This window comes from Elaeis guineensis, chromosome 11 (assembly GCF_000442705.2).
Source record: "Elaeis guineensis isolate ETL-2024a chromosome 11, EG11, whole genome shotgun sequence".
Taxonomy (NCBI): Eukaryota; Viridiplantae; Streptophyta; class Magnoliopsida; order Arecales; family Arecaceae; genus Elaeis; species Elaeis guineensis.
Genome location: NC_026003.2, coordinates 8,524,734 through 8,549,966, shown reverse-complemented (window position 1 = coordinate 8,549,966; position 25,233 = coordinate 8,524,734). Strand labels below are relative to the sequence as shown.

Below are 25,233 nucleotides of genomic sequence, written 5' to 3'. Positions count from 1 at the left end.
AGCACAGACCCGTTACTGGGGGAAGCCATCTTCCGATCTTTTACACCTGACACGTTTATACCCCTTCTCTGTTTCTCCCAGGTGACGTCTGATATGTCACCAGTTTCTGCCAGGTGACGTGCCAATTTTTCTGCTTCTGATCTACGAGGCATTTTTATTTCAAGGACATGACAAATCAGTTCCAGAGGAGTAGTGCAAAATCCCGGTACCAACATACCTGCTTGTCCAGCATCATACACTTGAAAGCTGAAGAACAGATGACCAGAACATTGTGCAAAACAATGCCATTTAATTCAATTACCCACCTTGGTCTTTGTTTCTCCATTTGTTGATCCATACTGGCACGCTGCAATGTGTCTAAGCTCATGTTACAGCAAGATTTAAAGTCAAATGCTTTCAGTTAAAGTACCTTGAGCTTAAAATCAAGTGAAAGAAAAGGTTTATGATACAAGCATACTGGCTTTGCATAGATAATTTTCTGCTCCATGCCGGTGCATTTTTATGCATTGGGATACATCATACACCTACATAGGTTTACGACAGGCAATGATGGCAAACTTAATTAGCTTCTTGTTGTAGCCTTCGATCATGAGAGGCATCGCAAGCGCTCCTCTAATGGTCTTCCATCCTAGCAACCCACAGCAATGAGGCCACATCAGTCGCAAGATGAGGACAAATGCCAGATTATCGGTTATCTCAATAGAGTCAGGAGATTACCGCTTCGTAACAGTGATGTGAAACCCTGCCATGTCAAGGCAGATCGGATAACTGCAGGCCAAAATGGTGCCACATTCTCTGACCAATCAGCTGTCTTTATATCCTGTCGGAGAAACAGAAGAAAGAGTTATAGTAACTCTGGAAATTTTCGAGCTTGTAAGTATGCATACTGTGCTTTTATATACTTGTTTAACCCAATTCAATCCAGGTGGATTGAGCCTGCATGTAATCAAATAGGATGGCATGAATAGCTGATTCAGTTGATATGTGCCACAGATGTTCAATAATATTAAAGCTGATACATCCAAAGCCTTTCTTCAGAAGAATTAAATTGCCTAGTTATAAATGTTGTTTAGTGATTCATTATAATCAAAAAAGTATATTGCTCTTATGTGATGTAATGCATTTTACCTCAAGTGATAAGGCTTGAGCTATTTTCACATAATCACTGGCTGAGCACCAGGCTGGCAGGTAATATGCACTGCAAATCTTGTTTAAGAGATTCAATTCATTGGGCTGCAATGACTCTTCAGAGGGTGAAAGATCCCTGTGGCACCAAGTAACTATGATAATGGTGGCTCCTGGTGCTGCAACGCGTGCCAATTCACCTACAAACTGAGAAAAAAGCAAGATCGCATTAGATAATGACACCCAAGCAACATCACAAGTTTTCAACTTTATGGTGAGATAGTTACTATGGAAATGCTCTCACAGAACTGTGCACTGATTTAAATTTTAAATTATGGTTCTATTGCATTGGAAGGTCCACCATATGTGAGCTTATCTCCACACCTCATGATCTCCATCAGGACGGCTCCTAGTCTGAATGAAGAACGAGAAAGGGAAAGATACCTGATTATTACAAAGTCACATCCGAATCACCTGTTCTTTTCATTTTGGGCAGCTCCAATGAAAATTTCAAGAACAGGCTGCAATCAGAGGCTAGCAAACCCACTAGATCTCAAGGGCAAGTGCTATATCTAACATTGTGGTTCTCCAATCAGTTTGATTGGCAACATGAAAGGCACTGGCACGAGATGGAATGTCTGATTGTGCAACTTAGTTACTCATCTCAAAGGGATTTTAGAGACAAAGCTCGATTGACCAGGATTCTCTCCCCTTACAAGTTCAACCTTTTGGACATACATTTACTTTTGAGGAACTTTAGACATACATTTATAAACACAGTATTTGAAACAAGCAAAAAATGAGACTACAGAGAACTAGATCACATGACAGTCTTCTCATACATGCACCAACTAAAACCAGGCACCTTTTGCTCATGCAAACACATAGCATTACCTTTGTTTTGTCTGGCATGTGTTCACCGCTTTCCATTGACCAAACTAGGTCAAACTGCCCATCTGGAAAAGGTTGCTTCAGAGCATCTGCAACTTGGAAGGACACCTGCTCATACCCATTTTCCTCATTAAAAGTGAAATCTGAAGGGGGAAATGGAAAAACAAACTCCAGTTTTGAATATAACATAAGAATTAAATCATAAAAGTTAGGAATATAACACAAGAATTAAATCATAATTGTTCTCTAAGATAACAAGCTCAGGTGGAAATGCGGTGCCAAAACAACTAAAAGAAAGAAATGAGAGGCTATATGTGTACCTGGTCTTCGAGCCCCTCCGCAGTGGCAAGAGCATGTGCCCTTTTAACCTGGACAGGGCTCAAGGTGATGCCTTCACATTTAGCACCATACTTCTTTGCCAGATATCTTGAACTGCCTCCAATCCCGCACCCAACATCAACTATTCTCTTGGGCTTCTTCAGAGGATCATCTGCATGCATAGAACCCACAGAATAACTAAATCATGCCAAAATGTTCGGATAGCATTTTGAAGAATAAAATTTCAGCTAAGACTGTTTTTATCATAACACTTGATCAATGTGTTGCTCGTTTATAGTTATTTTCATTCCAAAACAGCACCTTATTAAGGACATTGCATGAAGATGATATGGTGAACATAGGTGTGTTAAGGATGCTAATGAGGGAATACCATTCAAAGAATAACTGAGTTAAAACCTAAATAAATGAGATAATTGATAGGGAAGATACTGTTAGGAGGAACAACATGTGGAACTTAAGGAAAGTAATGAGCTGGTGATCAACAGGTTCCAATTTCTCAACTTCAACTACCATGATCACATTTAACTTGTCAATTAACAAACTGAAGGGCATCAGCTACCATGTTTTGGGCTATGTTGCACCTATTTACCACAGCAACCTTTAGGAGGGAGAAAAAAGTGCACATTTCATAGAAGAGTCAAATTGAAAGAGAACCTTCTGCTATTCTGTGTGAAGTGAATTGAGGAAACAGGAACACACCCTTCAGATGAAAAGAAGGTAGCAGATGGGGGACAACTTGGAGGATGATATTGGAGATCCCATTAAAGAAGACAACATAAATGGCCAGATCCTGAAGACTAAAAAGCTTTACACTTGATGTCAGTGTACTTAACAGTATTCTCCAAACAGATATTAGTGTACTTCAGTATAGCTACACAGAATGTACAAGACATCAAGAGGCAAAAGAAGCATGTGAAATTAGTGGTTTTCAGCTCCTGCCACCAAATTAGTTTGACTATTTCAAGTGATCAAGGATAAATAGGGCTCAGGGGCGATGCATATGTCTCTTCATGGATCAAAAAGTACAGAGCTCAAAGGGACTCAAATGTAGGCCTTTAGTGGGAAAGTTTTTAATTGCAATCCTATATAAATGACCCATTCAATTCTTTATTCATCAGATCTCAGCATGGCATAAGTCCCATCTTCATTTCTGTTCAATTCACTAAGCCAGGAGATGCAGTTGGGTACTCAACTGAGCCAAAAATATATAATGATCAATTATGAAAGAGATCAGAAACTACCTACATAAGAGTATATTAGAGAATAATGTGAAGTAAATAACTTTAACTGATAAACATGGCAGTTCCATTGTATTTGAAGGTAAACCTATACAGACAAACACACAAGGATTTTGAGACAACAAAATTGCAAGTCCAATATGATGCAGGTAGACCATGTTATATGTTGGTGTGCATTGACTTGGAAGCATATCCGAAGACACTTAAAACAGGAATTTAAGAAGAGGCTCAATTATATCCTGTATAATATACCAGCTTCTCTTTTACCAATTGTGAAATTTTTTGCTCAATCCTAGTGACCACTAAACCGAGTTAGCCATAATATGTGTGGAGATGTAAGGCACATTGGGAGCTCCATGAATGCATTAGCATGGGAAATAAGAAATTTTGACAGTCCTGATAGACACAATATGTTCAGAGAGTAACCAAATATAAGCCAGTACAAACAAGAAGTCCCTGCCAATGGACATCACAGGTATGATAACAAACACATGAATGCATATCAACTTCACCGTGCTTGGTTTTGAACAAGTGATGTGACCCTACTTTTACGTATACACAGAACCATCAAAGGATAGATGAACAAGAACCCGTAGAAAGATATATATTCCATCTGAATCTTATACATGATAAATTGCAAGAGTTTAGTAATTTGCTTGTACATTTTACAATCTGTCACCTCCCTCAAACCAACAAAGGGTTCATAACCAAGTTCACCAATAAGTATTGAGAACAAGAAGGGAAACAATTTCGTTCCCTTGAAATGTACAATATGAAATTTAAAGCCATGATATGGACAAATTAAGGACACTGACATTGCTTGGTAAGCTAAGATGTATGAAAGTAGGCAAATAAAAACCTACATAACACGTGATCATGGAACCACACAAACAATAAAAACGTATTTCTGGATGCTTCTTGTTTGTAGAAAACAAAAGGAAAATGTATAATTGTCCAACAGTAGCAGTGCTTAAACATGCAAACAAGAATATTTTAATGAATCATATGGCCAGGAGCTCAATTTTTGAAACTAGACACGCAACAGAGATCAAGCGTAGCCAATCTTATTCTAAAAACATATATAGCATGTGATCATATAACCACAAAAACAACAAAAATGTATTTCTGGATGCTTCTTGTTGGTAGAAAACAAAAGGAAAATGTGTAATTGTCCAATAATAGCAGTGCATAAACATACAAACAAGAATATTTTAACGAATCATATCATCAGAAACTTAATTTTGGATGGTAGACACGCAACAGCGATCGAGTGGAGCTCCCATGTGCTCCACCATTGTCTGGGCGGAGACATTGACACCATCGACAAAATGACATATAAATTTAGTCGCACAAAACTTGTTCTTTTTCAACCACTACTACCATAGTAGATACACTAACCTGTGCCCCGTTCGATTTTAATTGCCCATGAGGACAGACAGTCATTCAGGTTCCCCATCTTTTAATCATAGCCTCTGACACAGGAATCCAGGCACCCCTGATCTCCTTTTAATTTTTATTTTCAGGTTATCAGAATCACCTTTCATCATAAAACAGCAATTGATCTATGCTAAGTTTTCATTATGTTAATATCCCAAAATAACAGATACTGACGAGAACAATAAAGTGGATTCGTTCGGGAATAAAAAATATTGGTTGCTCTTAAATCTTTGATCGCTGAATGATTATGTTTTCCAAGCTGCCATGTGGATATATCATTATATTCTAATGAACAGTGAAGATGTCAAACAATCGTCATCATTCAAAAGTTCCATGCACACATCATATAAAATAGACAGGAGGCATCAAAAACTATTTCTATATTCTAAAGCCTCATATTTTAATCCTTCATCAATCCATTACCATTAAAAAAAGTGGCCAGAATAAAGAGCGTCTCCTTCCCTCTCTCACCTATATTCCCAAATTTACTTCTTTTTTCTACGAAGGTACCAAAACAGAATCTGATCTAAATGACGAGATACATACTTCTCTACGCTTTTCTATTTCAGAAGCAAATACGTTAGGAAACATAATTTTCCTAATAAGGGCCGATACTTCATACGTCGTATCGCTGGGGTGCCCGATACCGATACTAACCGATATATCAGCCGGCAGTGAAAGCGGGGAGAAAGTGATAGACCTGTGATTCCGGCGAAGGCGAGGGCTTCTTGCACCATCCGGACCTGAGCGGGGCGGTGGTCGGAGAAGGAGACCGACGCATCCTTGTCGTAGAAGCCGTGGTGCATGTGGTCCCCCCACAGCTTCTCCCACATCTCCGACGACTCGTCGTAGAGCTCGGCGATCCCCTTCTTGAGCTCCTCCTGCCCTCGCTCCGCCACCTTCGCCGCCCGCCGCCGGGCCGCCGGCGCCGATGCATACCCCACCGGCTCGTACATGCCGACGAACGGCGAGTGCTCAGACCGCAGCACCGCATCCATCTCAGAATCGAATAGAGATGAAGACAAGAAGGGAAAGAGTGTCGGGATTTAGATATATAGAAGCGCTGCAGTGGGGTGTCATGCAAAGAGAGTTGGGGTGGTGACCGGTAGCGAGTAACAAAGTAATGGTATTTACTTTAGGAGGAATCCAAGTCGTATCTTTGTCGTGAAAGCTCGATTGATGTCGACCATTGGATTATCCATTTTGTTTTGAGATTTGTGTATCGGGATAATAACGGATTGGATGCTGATGAAATTTGGACCCGACGCTCCAACTTCATCATCGTTATTTTTTTATTTTTTTGGCGTCCGATCTCAGAGGGCGAGCACAGGGAGAGAGAAAAGGAGGGATCAAGCGTGGGTTGCGTGCTTGATGTTTGGCGTACAAAGAATACTGATCATTACAAAGGAAGGTGGGATCATGAGTAAGTATAACTCCAACCAACAGTGGACCAGTCCACAAAGGGGCACACGCAAATTTGAAAAAAAAAAACAAGAAAGAAGAGACAGGAGGGAAGAGAGCGATACAGGTCTATTCAATAATTTCACCCGATACTCTTAGTAGGGGCCCGCGGGTGGTTAAGGCACCCCTACCCTCTTAACATTATTGAACAGCAAAATGATTATCAAGGACTCGTTCGATTCACAGAAAATAAAAGAAAAAGAGATAACTTTTAAAAAGTAAAAAAAAAACATCTTATTTGATTGGAGTTTTAAAAAAAAAAATTTTTTTTTTTCTATGCGAAAAAATTTTCTACAATTCATTAAAAGTAAAAATCTACAAGAGAAATAAATTTTATAATTTTTTATAAAATAAAAATTGAACTTACATTTTTTTTCAAAAATATTTTTTTAAAATTTATGATTAAAATTTTATAAAATATCAATAAATAATTTGGATGAAATAGTAAATAGTAATATTATATTAATATTATCTTACTATTTATATAAATATAATATAATATTTATATTAATATAATATTAAAATATATCAATATTATATTAATATAATTATTGTGATTTAATATTATATTATAATATAATAATATTATAATATATTAAAATAAATATAGTATTAATATTTATATAAAATTTATAAGCAAAAAAAATATGATCTTACCTACGAAAGATACGATGAAAATTCTATACAGTTTTTTTGAAAAAAAATATCCAACTAAACATAATACATCATTTTTTTTTATGATCAATTAAATATATTAAAATTTTATTTTTAATAAATTATATTATAAAAAGTTATTTTTTTATATATTTCTTTTTTATATAAATTAAACAAGTAGTTGATGTGCGCTTGACAGGACCATATATGCTAACAGACATCCATAAATCACGTAAAGCCCCGCTCTGTATGCGTACAAAATCCAAACCGCTAGCACGAGGTTCAGATGTTTGGACGCGTGTAGGGGACAGCACATACCTATCAGTGAATTAAATGTTTTGTATTCCGGCAGAAAAATGCGTTAAATGTTGGATAGCGATGATTAGTATTGTAATTTTGGTTGGCTTAAAATAATATTTTAAAATAGCTAAAAAAATTATTATGATTTGACGTCTTGAGATTTGATCCATATTGAGCCCACAGCGAGATCCGCGATAAAAAACGAAGTCCAACGAGATCAAGATCACCCCTAACGGAATTTGGACGAAAAAGATACATGTGAGATAAGTCAGTACGGAGTTTGAAGCGGTGGAGAACCGCCGACGGCTGGCGGCTAGCGGTGGCGCGGCCGCGTGCGGCCCAGGCGCAGTAGCATGTGGGTCGGGCACCCAGCACGCGACCTAAGCCCGAGCGTGTGGGGTGCGGCCCAGGCCCACATACGGGCCGGTCCAGGCCCAGGCACCCGCTAGGAGCCTGTTTTCCTGGTCCACGGCCGGATGCATGGATCGGATGGGCATTTTTCATGAGTTTTGCACGATCTATGGTACTATTCTGTAGATCGATCGTGATTGGATGGCTCTGGGAGGCTTACAGTGTTGATCCGACGGTTCGGAGCTTGTTTTGACCTTGATTAGGACTCCTAAACCTAATATAACCCTGTTTTAACTCTTTAAAAGGGCTGTGAACGTGAACAAGAGGATCTGTGTGGTGGGTTTTTGTTCGTGAAGACCTGTGGCTTGTTTTGTATGGCGCGCAGTCCGAAAACCCAGGGAACAGTGAACCCGTGGAGAGAGAAGTAGCACGTCACTGAGAGAAGAAAGAGCAGAGAGACTTTTGGACAGCGATCGCTTCAGGGGTTCAAGGGGTCTTCCTAGAGAGAGTACTTTTGTGAGGGAGAACTTCCTGTGAGGGAGAAATTGGGTGTACGAGGATTAAGGATGAGATCTCCTCTTGTAAAATTTCTTTTCTCATAGTGAAATTTGCATGCCCCGTGGAGACGAGCTCTTTTTTGGCTGATCCACGTATTTTGATTGTTTTCTGTTTTATTTCTTCTTTTTTCATGCTGCATCATACAGTACCGAAAAAATCTTGGAAGGTGGTGTGCTGGCCAGTCATCCACCCAACAAGTAGTATCAGAGTAAGGCAGTACAAGGATGCAGATTGCAGCGGTGGTGAACAAGACTGAAGATGGAGAAGATATGATCAATCAAGATGGAGATCAACAAGTTTGATGGAAAAAATAATTTCTCCTTGTGGCAAGCAAGGGTGAAGGACATGCTCATCTAACAAGGGTTGATTGATGTTCTCTTGTAAAGGAGAAGCCGATCATCATGAATGTGCGGGATTGAAAATGTCTACAGATGCAGATGGTGAGTACCATCCGTATGTACCTAGCGGATAAGGTGGTGATCTATATGCTTAGCGAGACTTCTCCGACAGTGCTGTGGTCGAAGCTCGAGGAGTTGTATATGGCGAAGTCTCTCACCAATACTCTTTTTCTCTGGAGGTAGTTCTATCAGCTGCGGATGACTGAGGGACAGAGCATGCAGGAGTATCTCAGCCATTTTCAGAAGATCCTCACTAACCTCCTCAGTGTTGGTGAGAATGTTGAGGAGAAGATCAAGGCGTTGGTTTTGCTAACGTCGCTTCCACCTTCGTACGAATCCTTGATGACTGCTCTTCTAGTGAAAAAAAGCACCATCAAGATGGACGAAGTCACCGCAGCGATACTCCAAAACAAGATTCTCAAGAGGGAGAACCCGACTTCGAGCTCAAGTGGCGGTAGCTCAGCTTTGGTGGCTTCTAGAGAAGCATGAGGCAGTAGACGGAGTGATAGAAGATCGCAACGAGGACGGTCTAAGTCTAGGAGGGACTTGAGTAAGATCAGGTGTTATCGGTGTGATGAGTTGGGACATCTAGCTAGAGAATGCTCTTAATTAAAAAATCGAACGATGGTTGCTATGGCGATGGCCAGTAGCGATTCAGAGAGAAATGTCCTGGAGATATCTGACGAGGTATCTACTTCTTCCTAGCAGTGGATATTAGATTCTGCATACACCCATCATGTATATTACAGAGAGGAGTAGTTTGATTCACTGAAGAATAGTGAGGGCACTGTTTATTTATCGGATAGATCATGCTGTGTGATCAGAGGCATCAGGATGGTCAGCTGGAGGACACATGATGGTGCAGTGAGGAGATTGGGGGAAGTCCGATACATATCCGATTTCAGGCAGAATCTTATTTCACTGAGCAGACTGGATTCGAGAAGCTATAGGACGATAGCTGGTGGAGAAATCCTAAAAGTGTTACGCAGCGATAGGATTGTTCTAGAGGAGAAAAAAAGGAGGAGAGGACATTATTATCTGACGGGAGCCCAGTGTGAGGTGGAGCTTCAAGAGCCAAGTAGAGCCCAGAACGAGGTGGAGCTCTAGGTGGAGGTGGATCGAATACGAGATAGGAGAATCGGGAGAATGAGAAGTGACGTCGCAAGGTGAGATTCCTATTACCGCAAGATGATGCCCCGAGCAGGTCTCAAGTCAGGAGGAGCACAGCATACGACGGAGATGGGATCGAGCGTCCTAGCTCACCTTCTATGTTTGTCCATCCATGATCAACAGATGATTGCCCCAGGGTATGGGGGCGAGGAGATCTAGAAGCTCTCGGAGTTAGGAGGAGGCCGAATATCGAATCGAGATGGAGATTGTTAGGATTTGACGCCTTGAGATTTAATCCACATTGATCCCACAGCGAGGTCCGCGATGAAAAATGAAGTCCAACAAGATCAAGATCATCTCAAACGAAGTTCGGACAAAGAAGATACACGCGAGAGAAGTCGGCATGGAGTTTGAAGCAGTGGAGGACCGCCGGCGTCCGACGGTGGGCTGGCGGAGCGGCGACGGTGCGGCAGCGCGTGGGTCGGGCATGCAGGGCATGGCCCAGTGTGCGGGGTGCGGCCCAAGCCCAAGCGCATGGCGCGGGCGCGGCCCAGGCCCACGCACGGGCCGGCCCAGGCATCCGCTGGGAGCCTGTTTTTCTGATCCACCATGGGTCGGATGGTCTACGGTCGGGCATGTGGACCACGTGAGCGTTTCCCATGCATTTCGCACGGTCCACGGCACTATTCCATGGACCGATCGTGATCGGATGGTTCTGGAAGACTTGCGGTGTTGATCCGACGGTCCGGGGCTTGTTTTGAGCTTGATTAGGACTCCTAAACATAATCTAACCCTGTTTTAACCCTTTAAAAGAGCTGTGAACGTGAACAACAGGAGGATGTGTGGTGGGTTTTTGGTCGTGAAGATCTGTGGCTGGTTTTGTGCAGCGTGCAGTCCGAAGACCCAGGGAACAGTAAACCCGCAGAGAGAGAAGCAGTGCGTCACTGAGAGAAGGAGTAAGGAGGCTTCTGGACAGCGGACAGCGATCGTTTCAGAGGTTCAGGAGGTCTTCCTAGAGAGAGAGCTTTTGTGAGAGAGAACTTTCTGTGAGGAAGAAATTAGATGTACGAGGATTGAGGGTGAGATCTCCTCTTGTAAAATTTCTTTTCTAATAGTGAAGTTTGCATGTCCTGTGGAGGCGAGCTTTTTTTGGCTGATCTATATATTTTGATTATTTTTTATTTTATTTCTTCTTTCTTCCTGCTGCATCGCGTAGTACCAAAAAGATCTTGAAAAGTGGTGTCCTGACCAGACATCCACCCAACAAAAATTTATATCTAGAAAATACGAAGATTTTTTTTTTTTGCATCATTAAAAATAGATATTTGCTTCAGTATATTTTGAACCGAAGCAAACCTGTTAAAAAAAAAAAAAAAAAGTACCAATCACTAACTGGCTGGTGTACTCGAGCCTCATAATCTCAAGTTTGAGCAAAGAAGCAACAAAAAAAGTGAGGGAGTTCAATTATGGATTTCTCCCTGAGCCTTTCTAGTGAACCACCAGCTCTACTTGGATAACAGCAGTACAAGATATTCTTACCATGTGACTGGGAATTGCAGGAAGGCATCTTCCAGCTTTTGCTGTTGTGGGATGAGAAAGTTAAAAAGAAAAAGGGCTGAGTTGTTTACCCAAAAACAACAAAAAAGGATGAGTCTTGCGTGTCTTCGAAGAGAGATCACAATGAGACAGAATATTGATGAGAAAAAGAAGTTCAAATGACACAGTACGGCTCTCTTATAACATTCAAGTTTGCTGCATTCTTTAAAATATATTGTCAATAATGCCACACAATTGAAATGCTCCATGATGGCCAAAAAATTTTTAAAAAATAGTGAAATGATTTAGAAACTTAGGGATATTGCTCGAAAAAGTCACTTAGCCCAATGCTGATGTTAGTTTTTGGTTGTCCATTTATCCATAGTCTCTGCAGTATCAGCTCAATAGGATCATTAATAAAGAAATGTAATATACAAGGATGTCATATTGGGTTGTTGAGTACTGGACAACGAAACCACTAGAGATTGTTTGTAATGGAGGCAGGGACTTTCTATAAAAATTTAATTTCTATAACAATACCTCTGGGATCTTATGTACTAAACATTCTAATCTTTATCCATCCATCTCTAAAAAGACAACGCAGTTTATTAAATGGTTTCAATCCAGATGCAGGTAAGACATGACGTCAGATACCAACTGTAAAAGATAGTGAAGACATGCAGTTCAAGCTCCATGAATAAAATAAGTTATTAGCTGGTTATGTCTTTCTCAATAGCAAGCTAGGATGGAAAAGTAGATGATACAAATCTTTTAAGTGAAGGACAAAAGATGAAGGTGAAACGCAGTCGATTTAAAACCTAGTGGATTATATCTATTTATATCCAAATAGACACCATGATAGCATGTCTTATTAAAGTTACCATGACATGGCTTCTTGTGCAATAATCTCAAGTTTAGCAAGCCACATGTGCTAAATGCCACTGGACAGCCTATCACACGTGCTAAAGTCCATAACCTCATCAAGCAATGTACATGCCTCATGCAACATCATCATCTTCATTGTAACAATACCTAACCATCCCGTATTTTTTTTTGTCATGCAAGTAGAAGACAAGTTGGGCAAGAAAAGCAATGGAACATAAGTTTGACCCCCAAAAAATGCATCGTGACTCGTTCAAATTTCTAACACAAGTTCTGCAGAGAAAACTATTTCTTGTTCTTGACTGCAAAAATGCATCAGCAACTAATTCCCTTACCCTTTGCAAATGTTCACTTGCATCAAGCCGATAGTATTAGGGTAAATGCATTTTTTTATAAGCTGTCATTAGATAGATTATAATATTTAAATAAAACTGGAAAGAGGAGTAGATGTGTCGGTCTCCTTTAAGAAATAAATAAATAAAATAGAGAAAGAAAGAGACCAACGGATGTTTACGGTTGTTTTCCGAAGAGATTTCTTGAAAAGATATCTCTATCGGATAGATTTCTCTCTAAGAGATGGTTCACTATGGTAAAGACAACTTTTGGTATTTGACTTCGGTTTAAACTGAAAAATCAGAAGATAAAGAGATGTATTTATAATTAAAAAGTTATGTATCTACGGATCAAAAATCACGTATTTACGGATTAAAGATCATGTATTAAAAAGTCACGTATTCAGGAAAAGATGCTTTCGCATCTATTCAGACTCTATAAATATAAAGCTCTGTGACCAGAAACAGCAATCAATTAATCCTCTCTCTTTCCTTTTAAAATCTTTATTCTTTTTCCTAGCTTCGAAACAGTTTCCTAAAGAGGTCTAGGGTATTCTTCAGAATTACTATCTACAAATTCTATAAGGCATTTTTGTATCCTGAGAGTATATTTGCCTTAAATCCATTAGCAAACTCTTTCGAGGAGAGACAAATAGCACTCTAAAGATCACAATTATATGTCCAAAAGCCTTAATGTTTTCTCCAAAATTATTACCTATACACCCACTTTCCCAACAGTCATTAGCTTAGCAATTGTTCCAACAGTACTTCACTGTCCCGTTTATTCATATTTCTAATTCTATATTTTCAACAAATTTAATAGCAGTTATTTGAATCGCTTTGTATCTACCATAGTTCATTTCATATCCTTAAAAAATTGAATCCTACCATCTTTCCAATCCTCTTTCTCAAACAGATAGTACGTAAATCATTGATGATCTCTAAACTTCATTAGTGATTAATGGAGATAAATAAAAAGGACTGAGGCAAGGAAGAATAGAACAGATACATACCACATCCACCATTAGGGAAAACACTTTGCCGAGAAAATCACCCATGATGGTGTCATTACTATGACCAATATGTAAAGAAATAGAAACAAAACTAAACAAAATCATACCATATCAAAAGGAACTGCAAAAGATAAATGATTACTCTAATACCTTTAAAAAGAACGATGACAGGCTTGAAAAGAAAGATGTCCAAATGAACCAAACCAAGATGACACTAATTCCTTTTAAACTGTTTCAATCCATTACTTACCCTTATTCGTGATCTCACAGTCCTCTTTGACAGTTTGTTGTCTCAAATCTCAACATTGAATATCTAGCATCCTTTCTCACATTAAATACTTATAGGGTTACATATATCAGATCAAGACAACCTTAAGTTCCATTGTCCTCATGCTAATTGGCACAAATTATTGTAGATCCTGCGAGGTGTACTAGATAAAATTTTCACTAAAGTGCACCTATGTTCAATGGAATGGGAACTGTGAAGGATCCAACTTGAGTCTGTCGTTACAACTATTCCTGTACATTAGCATCAAATAGTTGGATTCACACAGCAATTTAGAAAAGGTAGATATAGCGCTACACAAAGCTTGATTGAAGTCCAAACAAGCTCCTGACTTGGAGACACAAGAGACACTTGACAATAATAGTCATATCGGCAAGATTCATTCTAGTTACAATACATGGCAAACAATTGAAAAGTAGAAGAAAAGCCCTACTAGCATGTTATTATTGTTCAGCTGTATCTTAAAACTTACTGATACTCAAATAAGTCTAAGGTGTTAATTGACCAGGTCAGACCCAGGCCCAAATATAGTCCAGGCTCTAAAGCTCGTCACAAGCTTTATTTTGGACCTAATAGGGGTTCAGGGCCTAAAAAGTTGGGTTTTGACTGAGTTTATTGGGCGGGTCTCCAAGCCACTTGGGCTCTCCCGGCCCGTCAAAGAGCCCATCAAATGGGCTTTTCCACCAACCGGGGCCTACCACGTGTGAGCTTCTCACTTGGAGCATAGAATAAGGGTCGTGCACGAGTAAAACGACTAGAATATCTAACGGGCAGTAAATTTCTTTTTGGAACAATCGCCGTTATTTAGCCATTATCCAGTGTAAATTGTTCTTAATTATCAATTTTTAATTTTATTATTCACAAAAAAAGTATCATCTATAAATAACATTTTTGCAAACGCTAGGGAAAGTGTAGGTGTGAATGCACGTCTAGTTAAATGCTAATTAAAAATATGTTCTTTTTAAGTTAATTTAGATAGGGCCAATATTGCATTTATTTGGCCAAGTTGCTATTCTCACCTAAATTATAAAAAAAAATAATATTAGGTCTTCTCTAAGCTCCATTAGGTGGTACATTTCATTTAATTATTGTAATTAAATCATTGGCTAGCAATGACTTGGTGACATCAAGTAGCTTCACACAACAGTAGTTAGGAAGGTATGTATTGACCATATTTAGCCATTTACCGAGGTGTATGAGATGGCTTTCCCCAAAAAAAAGAGCCGAGTACAGGAAATATGCTATATATAGGGATGTAATTAAACACTGCTTGATAGAGCTCTAGTTTAATCCAGCTTCATTCAATATTAACTTCAAGCTTGGATTTTAAGTTCAAGTTTGATTTATTTATTTACCATTATTTGGAGTTCAATACGAGTTTATTCTGAGCAATTTTTTTCACAGAAAAAAAAGGCTGAACACAAGTCCAATTATAAGCTTGCTAATTATAAATTGAGCATGCTTGAGTTAAGCTTGGTTCAAGCATGAATTAGCATTTAGTCATTTTAACAACAAATAAAGTATATTAACTTATGTGTTTATTGAACAGTCCATTATCTATGTAATATATAATATAGCTGAGCCTTATCAAGCTGATCCAAGTTGGATAGATTCTGGCTTGGTTTGAAAATAATTTTGAGGTTATTTTACTAGTTCAAGTTTGGTATTAGTTTCAAATTGAGCTCCATTTGAGCTTTGTGGAAGTGAACTTCGGCTATTTAGTTATTTTTTTGGTAGAGAGCCGCTTAATTCATTGGATAGCCCTGCTATATAGTACATATTAACCGTGCATTTTGAAGCATTCTATAAGCCAATTATACAAAACAAGAAGAATGTTCAACTATGTTGTATACAAATCTTTGGCTGGAATAGGAAAATACATTTGGTTTCCAATGCTACAATGATTTAACTATATGATGGAGATCTAGCTTAGGTGTTAGATGTAGAGATTCTATGTAGGTGCACCATGTTGGCGATGCACCATAGATTGAGATAATATGAGAGGATGACAATCTGAGACGAGTTGCATGATGAATGAAGCCCATAAAAATAAAAAATCTTGGGTGCATCAGGATGTAATCATTGAATAATGTACATGACTTATATATATATATCTTCTCCTTTAATTAGTTTTTATTGATGAATATTGGAAACTGAAAGGTTTTAATGAATTTTTATGTACATTAAAGAATGTATATAGGAAAGTAAAAAGATTCCATGACCAAAATCATGAACTAATTAAATATTAAAAAAAATTACAGTAACATCCCCTCAACTTTAGCTCAATTTTACTTATATCTCTTGTACTTTAAAAAGTGTCAAACTGGTCCTTCTAATTATCAATATATTTTAATGTAGTCCAGCTGTCTATCTCTATTATAAAATTTTATAAAATGACAAAAATATCTTTATCTTCATCTCCTTCCTCGTCCCTCCTCCCTCCTCTCCGATTGATCCTCTCCTCTATTACCGATGTTCTTGTTTCTCTCTCCTCCTTCCTTCTCTCCTTTCTCCTTACCCATTTCTCCTCCTTCTCTTCCTCCTCTTTTTCCTCCTCTTTTCACCCCCTCCCCTTTCTCTACCTATTCCTCCATCTCCTCCCCTTTCTCCCCATCTACTTCGCCTCCTCATCCTTCTCTAAGCCGTCCATAAACCATCTCCTCCATGACGGCCTCCTCTATCTCCATCTTTTCTTACCTTCTCCATTTTCTTCCTCCCAATCTTTTTATTCTCCTTGTCCTCCTCCTCGACTCCATTCCTTGCCCCTCCCCTTCCTTCTCATCTTCTTTTCCTCCAAATTAACTTATGAGCCCTATCCTTTTAGATGGCCCCTTTCTACATCCGCCCCTTCTAACCGGCAAAAAATCTTTCCCCCTCTCCTTCCTCCTCACTCATTTCTCTTATTCCATGGGGACTCCCTCTACCTCCTTCCCTTCCTCCTTATCTATTTTGCCTCCTCATCCTCCTCTAAATCTTCCATAAGCTATTTTCTGTATAGTGGTCCCTTCCACCTTCGTCCCTTCTCGCAGATAACTCATTATTCCCCCCTTTCTTTCCTCTCCATCCTTTTCTCCTTTTTGTTCTCCTTCTCCTCCTCTAATCCTTTTCTTATTGGCAACCTTTCTCCCCTCCTCCCCTTCCTCCACATCCATCTCTCCTTCTCATCCTCTTCCTCCTCTAAGCTCAACCATGAATAAAGGGCATTTTTATCTATTGAAAGAAAAATCCGACACCATTTATTGATAAAATAAATGATTGGACCATATAGGAACATATCAATAACTAGAATGGTCAATTTGACACTTTCTAAAGTATAAAGGTGTAAATGAAATTGAGTTAACATTGAAGGGGTAATCCTATAATATTTTCTAAATATTATTATAAATCTATTAATTCGGTACATTGACCAAAGGAATATACCTATCAAAGTTCATTATAGAAATTATTATCAATTACATGCTAATTATTATCAAAGTTCATGAATTCAATATCCCATATATAAAGTACATACACATGGAAAAATATGAGATTCATTATAGAAATTTGTATAGAAATTTAACTACATATTAAAAGATTCATCTAACCTAGGAGGAAGTCATTAAGAGCCTTCATTGATGGCATTAAAGACTCTTGATGTGAAGGGTTATTTTGGCACTCCATATAAGGGGTTCTTAATCCCTCTCTCCATATATGTACCAATTTGTATGACACCCATCAATAAGTATAAACATAAGTGAAAGAGAGAGAGTATAAAGGAGAGGGAAGACTAAAAGTGCTCAAACCAAACGAGGTGTTCAAACCAAAGGTAAAATCTTGGTATACTTCTCATATCACAATGGCTCAAGGTAAATACTATTAATTTTGTTATTTATAAAATATAAGCTAAAGATCCTATTTTATCTAACATATGATATCAGAGCAAGGTTGAAGCTTATATTTTAAGATAAATACTATTAATTTTGTTATTTATAAAACATAAGCTAAAAATTCTATTTTATCTAATATGTGATATCAGAGCAAGGTTGAAGCTTATATTTTATAAATCAATGATATGATAATATTAAATGATGGTTGTTTCATGCTGATCTTGTTTTAGAGATAAATAGTCCATTTTGGATATGTTCCTTGGGCAACTTAAAGATTTATTGATTATTATTATGTAGATTAAATTGATTGATTTGTAGTCGCCAAAGTGGCTCAATCATAAGGATGTTATAGTACGGTCAAATAAGCAAAATTTTGTATTATGATTATAGGAGTGTAAATGATCCAAAAGTAATTTACTATTTCTATAATCGTAGAAATGTTATTATACCTAAAGGTATATAACATCTCAATTATAGTTGATAAAAGTGACTAATAGATAACTCACTTATAGAGTGAATCAATGGCATGTCATTATCTTCACCCAAAGGTGAGATATGATGATGCAATAGATTACTCACTGAAACGTCTAAAACAAAACTCATGATATAATTATGTGTATTTTAGTTATTACACCAGTTTCACTTTCAGGACATGTGTCCAATATCCCAACAAATGGTTTTAACTTCTCAGGTTGGCATAAGCAAGCTCAGATCACTTTGGAATGCTTAGATCTAGACTAATATCTTTACATAATAGATGAACTAGCAAAGCTCACTGGTACAAGCACACTAGCCGAAAAGGTTTTTTATAAGAATTAGGAACGTTCCAACTGCCTAAGTCATATGATTATCAAAAGGATAAGTGGACCATGAATGAGCTAATTGCTATGTGCGTTCAAGAAGGAAAGATATTAAAGAGAGAAGAATGCAATAGGTTCACATGATATCTCAAGGTCATAATGGAGGCAGACATGGAAAGGTAAAAAGTTGTAGTAAGAAATCACCAAATAAAGAGAAACAAGAGTTTGCATCTGGCAATGTTGGTCATGATAACAGATGCTATTTTTACAAGAAGAAGGGACACAAAAAGAAAGATTGCCTGAAATGCAAGACATGGTTTGAAAAGAAAGGTATGTTCCTTTCATTGCTATGTTATGAAACCAATTTAACAGAAGTTTCTTCTAATACTTGGTGGTTGGATTTTGGTGCAACAATTCATGGTTCTAATACCATGCAGCGATTCCTTACAATCCAAAAACCAATGACAATGGAAAGATCAACAGTCATGGGGAATAGATTGAAAGCCGAAGTTGAAACTATTGGCACCTTTAGACTTCTTCCGGATACTAGCTTTCCCCAGATCTCTAAAATACGTTCTATGTTCCTACTTTTTCTTGAAATTTAATATCTTTATCTAGACTTGATTTGGAAGACTATGCATTTAATTTCAAAGACCAAACCCCTGTTATTCATAAAAATGCTAGCTTGATTGCGAATGGAATTTTATGTGATGGGTTGTATAAATTGCATCTTGATTCCTCCTTTTATCTGTCTCTTCTTTCCCTACATGTTGATGTTGGCACCAAACATAATCATAATAGTGATACTTCATCAATGTTATGGCATAAACACTTAGATCATATTTCTAAAGATCGACTTGAGCGATTTGTGAAGAATGGAGTTTTACAAACTCTTGACTTTACTAATTTTGATACTTATATTGATTGCATTAAGGGAAAGCAAGTAAAATGTACCAAGAAAGTGCCACTAAAAGTTCAGGACAACTTGAAGTAATGCATATTGATATCTGTGGACAATTTTCTTTTTCCTTGTATAAGTGGAGAAAAATATTTCATCACCTTTATCGATGATTTCTTACGTTATGGTTATATCCATCTAATTAAGAAAAAATCTGATGCTTTGAATGCCTTTAAAATCTTCAAAGTAGAGGTTGAAAATCTAAAGTTATGAGATCTGATAGAGATGATGAATACTATGAAAAGTTTCATGAAACGGATCATCATTTGGGATCTTTTGCTAGATTCCTTCAAGAAAATGGCATTATTGCACAATATACAATATCAGATACGCCTTAGCAGAATGGTATTGCTGAAAAATATCATCAAACTTTGTTGGATATGGCAAAGTGTATGATGGCAAGGTGTGTGATTAGTGATTCATCTTCAAATGAATTTTTGTGGGGTGACGCCATTAAGACAGTAGTGTATACCTTAAACCAGGTTCCTACTAAAAAAAACTATAATTTCAACCCCTTTTGAGTTTTGGGTTGGCAGAAAATCGAGTTTAAATCATATCCATATTTGGGGCTGTCCAGCTAAAGCAAGGCTTTACAATTCATACGAAAGTAAATTAGATCCTAGAACTATTAGTCATTTTTTTATTGATTATCTAGAAAGATCCAAAGGATATAGATTTTATTGTCCTAATCATCACACCAGAATAGTGGAAACCAATAATGCCAAGTTCCTAGAAAATGGGATTTCTAGTGGGAATCATGATGAAAGAGAACTGGTGCTATTACCCAAAGAAGATCAATCTAACACTCTTGAGATTTCACCCATTACTATATCCCAAAGGGTAGAAGATCAATCTACTAAATATACGCCACTTCATAAAAGGGCCATTGACATTGATACTACTAGTAAATCTATGATGAATAGTACACTGACAGTCTTACAAAAATCTTAAAGAGAAAAGAAAAATACAATCTCAGATAACTACTTGGTGTACTTACAAGAACAATGTGATGATCCTAGTATTGTTGATGATCCTAGAATATTTTTACAAGCCATAAGATGTAATGAATCTGATAAATGGCTAGATGCAACGAAAGATGAGCTATCATCTATGAAAGCAAATCAAGTCTGCGATTTGGTTCCATTACCTAAAGGACTTGTTCTAATTTAATATAAATGGGTCTTTAAGATTAAACGGGACTCCAAAGAAAATGTTGACTGCCATAAGCCCAGACTTGTTGTCAAAGAATTCAAAGGAATTAATCATAATGAGATTTTCTCTCTAGTATCTAAGAAAGACTCATTTCGAATCCTTATGATATTGGTAACTCATTATGATTTAGAGTTACATCAAATAGATGTAAAAATAGTCTTCTTGAATGAGAATCCAGATGAAGAAATTTATATGGAATAACTAAAAAGATTTAAGGAGATAGACAAAGAACAACTAGTATATAAGTTGAAGAAGTTAGTATATAGACTTAAACAAGCTTCCCATTAATGGTATCTTATGTTTCACGAAATTATTATTTTCTTTGAATTTCAGAAAAATAAACTTGATACTCGCATATATCAGCAGAAGCAAGTTCCATTTTTTGATTTTGTATGTAGATGACATTCTACTTGCTACTAGTCTTTTTGACCTATTACAGGAAACTAAATGTTTTCTTTTTCAAAACTTTGAAATGGAGGATATGGGTGATGCACCCTCCATACTTGGTATTAATATTTATTGAAATAGGTCGAAAGGACTTCTTGGCTTATCTCAAAAGGCTTTTATTAATAGAATTCTAGAAAGATTTCAAATGCAAAATTGTTCACCGGATCTGGCACCCATTGCTAAAGGTGATAAATTAAGTCAAAGTCAACATCTGAAAAATGATCTTGAGCGTAAGCAAATGGAATCTATTCCATATGCTTGTGTTGTTGGAAGCCTGTATGCTCAAGCTTGCACGCATTCTAATATTAGTTTTGCGGTTAAAATGCTTGGGCAATATCAAAGTAGTCCGGATATAGATTGCTGGAAAATGTCTAAAAAGGTGATGTATTATCTTTAAGGCACTAAAGATTACATGCTTATCTATAAAAGAAGTGATCTCCTTGAGATTATTAGATACTCAGGTTCAAATTTTGTAAGATAAGCTGATAATCTGAAATCAACTTCAAGTTATATCTTTATGTTAGCTAGTAGGCCTACATCACGGAAGAGTGTAAAACAAACTCTTATCGCTTCTTTTACGATAGAAGCTGAATTTATTGCATGTCATGAAGTGACTTTACAAGCAATTTGATTACAAAATTTCATCTCTGGGCTTATAATTGTGGACTCAATATCTAAGCCAATCAAGGTATCTTATGACAATTTCGCTGCTGTTTTCTTCTCAAAGAACAATAAGTACTCTAGCAAATCAAAATATATTGATTTAAATTACCATATTGTTAAAAACAGGGCTCGAGATCAAAAGGTGTCCACGGAGCATATCAGTACAGATTCAATGCTGGCAGACCCATTTACAAAAGCTTTGGCACCACAAAAGTTTAAGAAACATGTTTATTCTATGGGTCTTACTAATGATGCATAATTATCCAGACATATTAAAGTCATTATTATAGTTTTTTGCTTCCATAGTGCATATTTTTGAATGGATAATTATAAGCAGGATTCAAAAAATAGAGCATTATGGATACTTTTTCTTCCTTATTATTACTTATCTACATTGAGTTATTGTTTTATAATACATGAAAGGAATTATATCATATATGCCATATATGACTGCCATGATTCAATTCAGTAACTTGCATGTTGATATCATTTAGGTTTATCTGGCCACTTATGAATATTTGTATCCAATGAATCTCTCCATGTGATCATTCGTCAAAGTGGGAGAATGTTGGAAGACGTACATGATTTAAGTGAACTTTATGTGAATGTATATATCTTCTCCTATAATTAGTTTCTATGAATGAATATGAGAAACTGAAAGGTTTTAACAAATTTTTATATACATTAAAGAACATATATAGAAAACTAAAAAGAGTTCCATGGCTAGAATCATGAACCAATTAAATGTTATTATGAATCTATTAATTTGGTACATTGATCAAAAGAATGTACCTATCAAAGTTTATTATAGAAATTATTATCTATTAAATATTAATTATTATCAAAGTTCATAAATTTAATGTCCCATATATAAAGTACATATACATGGGAAAATGTGAGATTCATTAGAGAAATTTGAATATATATTAAAGGATTCATCTAATCTACGAGGAAGTTATTAAGAGTCTTCATTAATGGCATTAAAGACTCTTGATAGGAAGAGTCACTTTGCTTTTGGTCCCTCTCTCCACGTACGTATCGGTTTCTATGATACCCATCAATAAGTACAAACATAAATAAGAGAGAAAGCATAAAGGGGAAGACCAGAGGTGCTCAAATCAAACAAGGTGTTCAAATCAAACGTGGAATCTTGATGTACTTCCCATATCACAATGGCTTAACATAAATAATATTAGTTTTATGACCTATAAAGCTTGAACAAAGATGGAATCTTGATGTACTTCCCATATCACAATGGCTTAACATAAATAATATTAGTTTTGTGATATACAAAGCATAAGCTAAAGATCCTATTTTATCGATAATTTTATCTAAATAATATTAATTTTAAAAAATATGAAAATAATATTTTTTATAAAATTTTTATCAAAATATTATTCAAAACAAAATCGTCTTATTATAGGACGACTTTATATGCTGACTCACCACAATTCACGCCATATGGATGATGGAGTCAGCAACGTAGAGTCGTCCTATTATAGGACGGCTTAGTAAGTCGTTCTATTGTAGGACGACTTATAAAGTCGTCCTATGATAAAGCGACTTTGAGTAATCGCTACACTTACATCGAGAGACCACTAGAGATTTAAACTACTGAGAGGGAGGTTAGAGGGGCACGGGGAGAGGTGGCGGGGATCGAGAGGGTCGAGAGAGAGAGGGTCGGGGGATCAAGAGAGAGAGGGGCGGAGTGTTTGGAAATTTTTTTCCCTAAGTGATGGAGAGAGGGGAGATCCTAAGTCGCTCTACCATAAAGCAACTTATATAGTCGCCCTACCGTAGAGTGACTCTCTTTTTTTTCCACATTGAAAATCCTCTCGAAAAAACTGAGTGGTCTCAAAAAGTTATCCTTTCAAAGGACAACTCATTGAGGCGATATCGTTACACGCCAAATCGACCGCTGACTAGACAAACAAAATCATCCTTTCAAATAGTGATTTTGTTTGGGCAGGATTTTAGTAAAAAATTTTCGATGGTCATTATTTTTATAATTTTTTTAAAAATTAATATTATTTTTGATAAATTAGTCTATTTTATCTAATGATAATTTCTCTTGGAACCAACCCACGTGGCGCCGGCTTTCCCTAAATATAAAAAAATAAAGAAAATAAAAAAGAAAGGTGGGGGTCCTGGCCAAGTACCAGACTAGATGATAGGCCTTCACGACGAGCTTCTTTGGATGATTCAGAGCCATTCAATTGGGAGCCCATGCATTTTGACTTTTGCTCATCCAGGACATAAAACTCAACTCCCCACCTTTTTTTCCCCCTCCCTCTATCTCTCTTTTTTCTAGGCAGTTTTATTTCACTCTTCCGTTTCTTGGCAAAATGTGGGGATAAAAAGGCAGAGACGTGGCAGGTTGTAGGGTCTGATTGGAAAGAGATGAAAAGGATGGAGGACTATATAGCGGCTGTGATCGTTTATTAAAATAAAAAAAAAATAATTTTATTTTAGATAAGATATAAAATAAAACGAAGGTGGGTGCTAATCCTAAAAAATGACGTCATAATCTATGAAATATAAAGCAGAAATATAATTTTGCTGTTCTTAACGGGTTAATTTTCCATCCCAACGCTACCTTGGGCGCGTTAAGTTTTAACGGTCATCATACAGCGGCCGTTAGAGACATTCCTGGAAGGCCGTTATAACGGAATGAGAGGCTTTTAGTTTTAGGCAGGCAGTAAAGGAAACGGGTATGTTTACTTGCGGTTCCCGGACACAACAAAAGAAGAGGAACGAAAGAGGGATACCTGAAACGGCGGCGAAGCGAAGAGCCTCCTCCACCATCCGGATTTGGGCAGCCCTGTGGCCGGTGATCGTCGCCGGATCTCCGGCCTCGTAGAAGCCGTGGTGCATGTGGTCCCCCCAAATGCTCTCCCACAGACCCGACGACTTGTCGTAGAACTCCGCGATCCCCTTTCCCAGCTCGTCAGACGCCGTCGTCATCGCCACCCTGGCCGCCGCTAGCCGACGTGATCGGGGCGGGCGAGAAAGGTGGGAGGGCGTCGCCGTCCTCCCGCCGAGCCGGCTGTGGCGGTGGAGGGAGGACCGTAGGCGAAGGGACGGCGGCTCGCACGTGTGGAGGAGAGAGGTCATTGGGTGGGGGGGTTTTCTTTTGGAGCAGTGAAAGGAGGAGCGGCTCAGCCTCGGCGGCAGGTTTAACAGCCGGACTGGGTGAAGAGCCTTGCCTCGGTGGCCTTTTATGAGCCTTTATTTTTTTTCTTTTGGACTTGGGGGACATATTTTTTTTGTGAGCCACTTGTTAGCGACCATCTCTGACTGAGAAAGTTTTGTTTGGAAAGTGTGAGCAAAGTTGAAGGCGACGGCCGGACGGTGAAGGTTACCATTTCAAACATGC

General features: G+C 37.7%; 1 protein-coding gene across 2 annotated transcripts; it reads right to left on the bottom strand.

The window, feature by feature from the left end:
* Positions 1–287: 287 nt before the first annotated feature.
* On the bottom strand, positions 288–25,233 carry LOC105033221 (gamma-tocopherol methyltransferase, chloroplastic). 2 transcript variants are annotated; one of them, XM_010907927.4, is made up of 6 exons: positions 24,626–25,233; positions 2,337–2,506; positions 2,020–2,124; positions 1,129–1,332; positions 718–820; positions 288–628 (listed from the first exon to the last, which is right to left on the bottom strand). In XM_010907927.4, the coding sequence occupies exons 1-6, from the start codon at positions 24,969–24,971 to the stop codon at positions 525–527; spliced, it is 1,032 nt and encodes a 343-aa protein (XP_010906229.2). In that variant the 5' UTR covers positions 24,972–25,233; the 3' UTR covers positions 288–524. The 2 variants fall into 2 exon arrangements, with proteins under 2 accessions (XP_010906229.2, XP_010906230.1); XM_010907928.4 differs by lacking the exon at positions 24,626–25,233 and adding an exon at positions 5,731–6,043.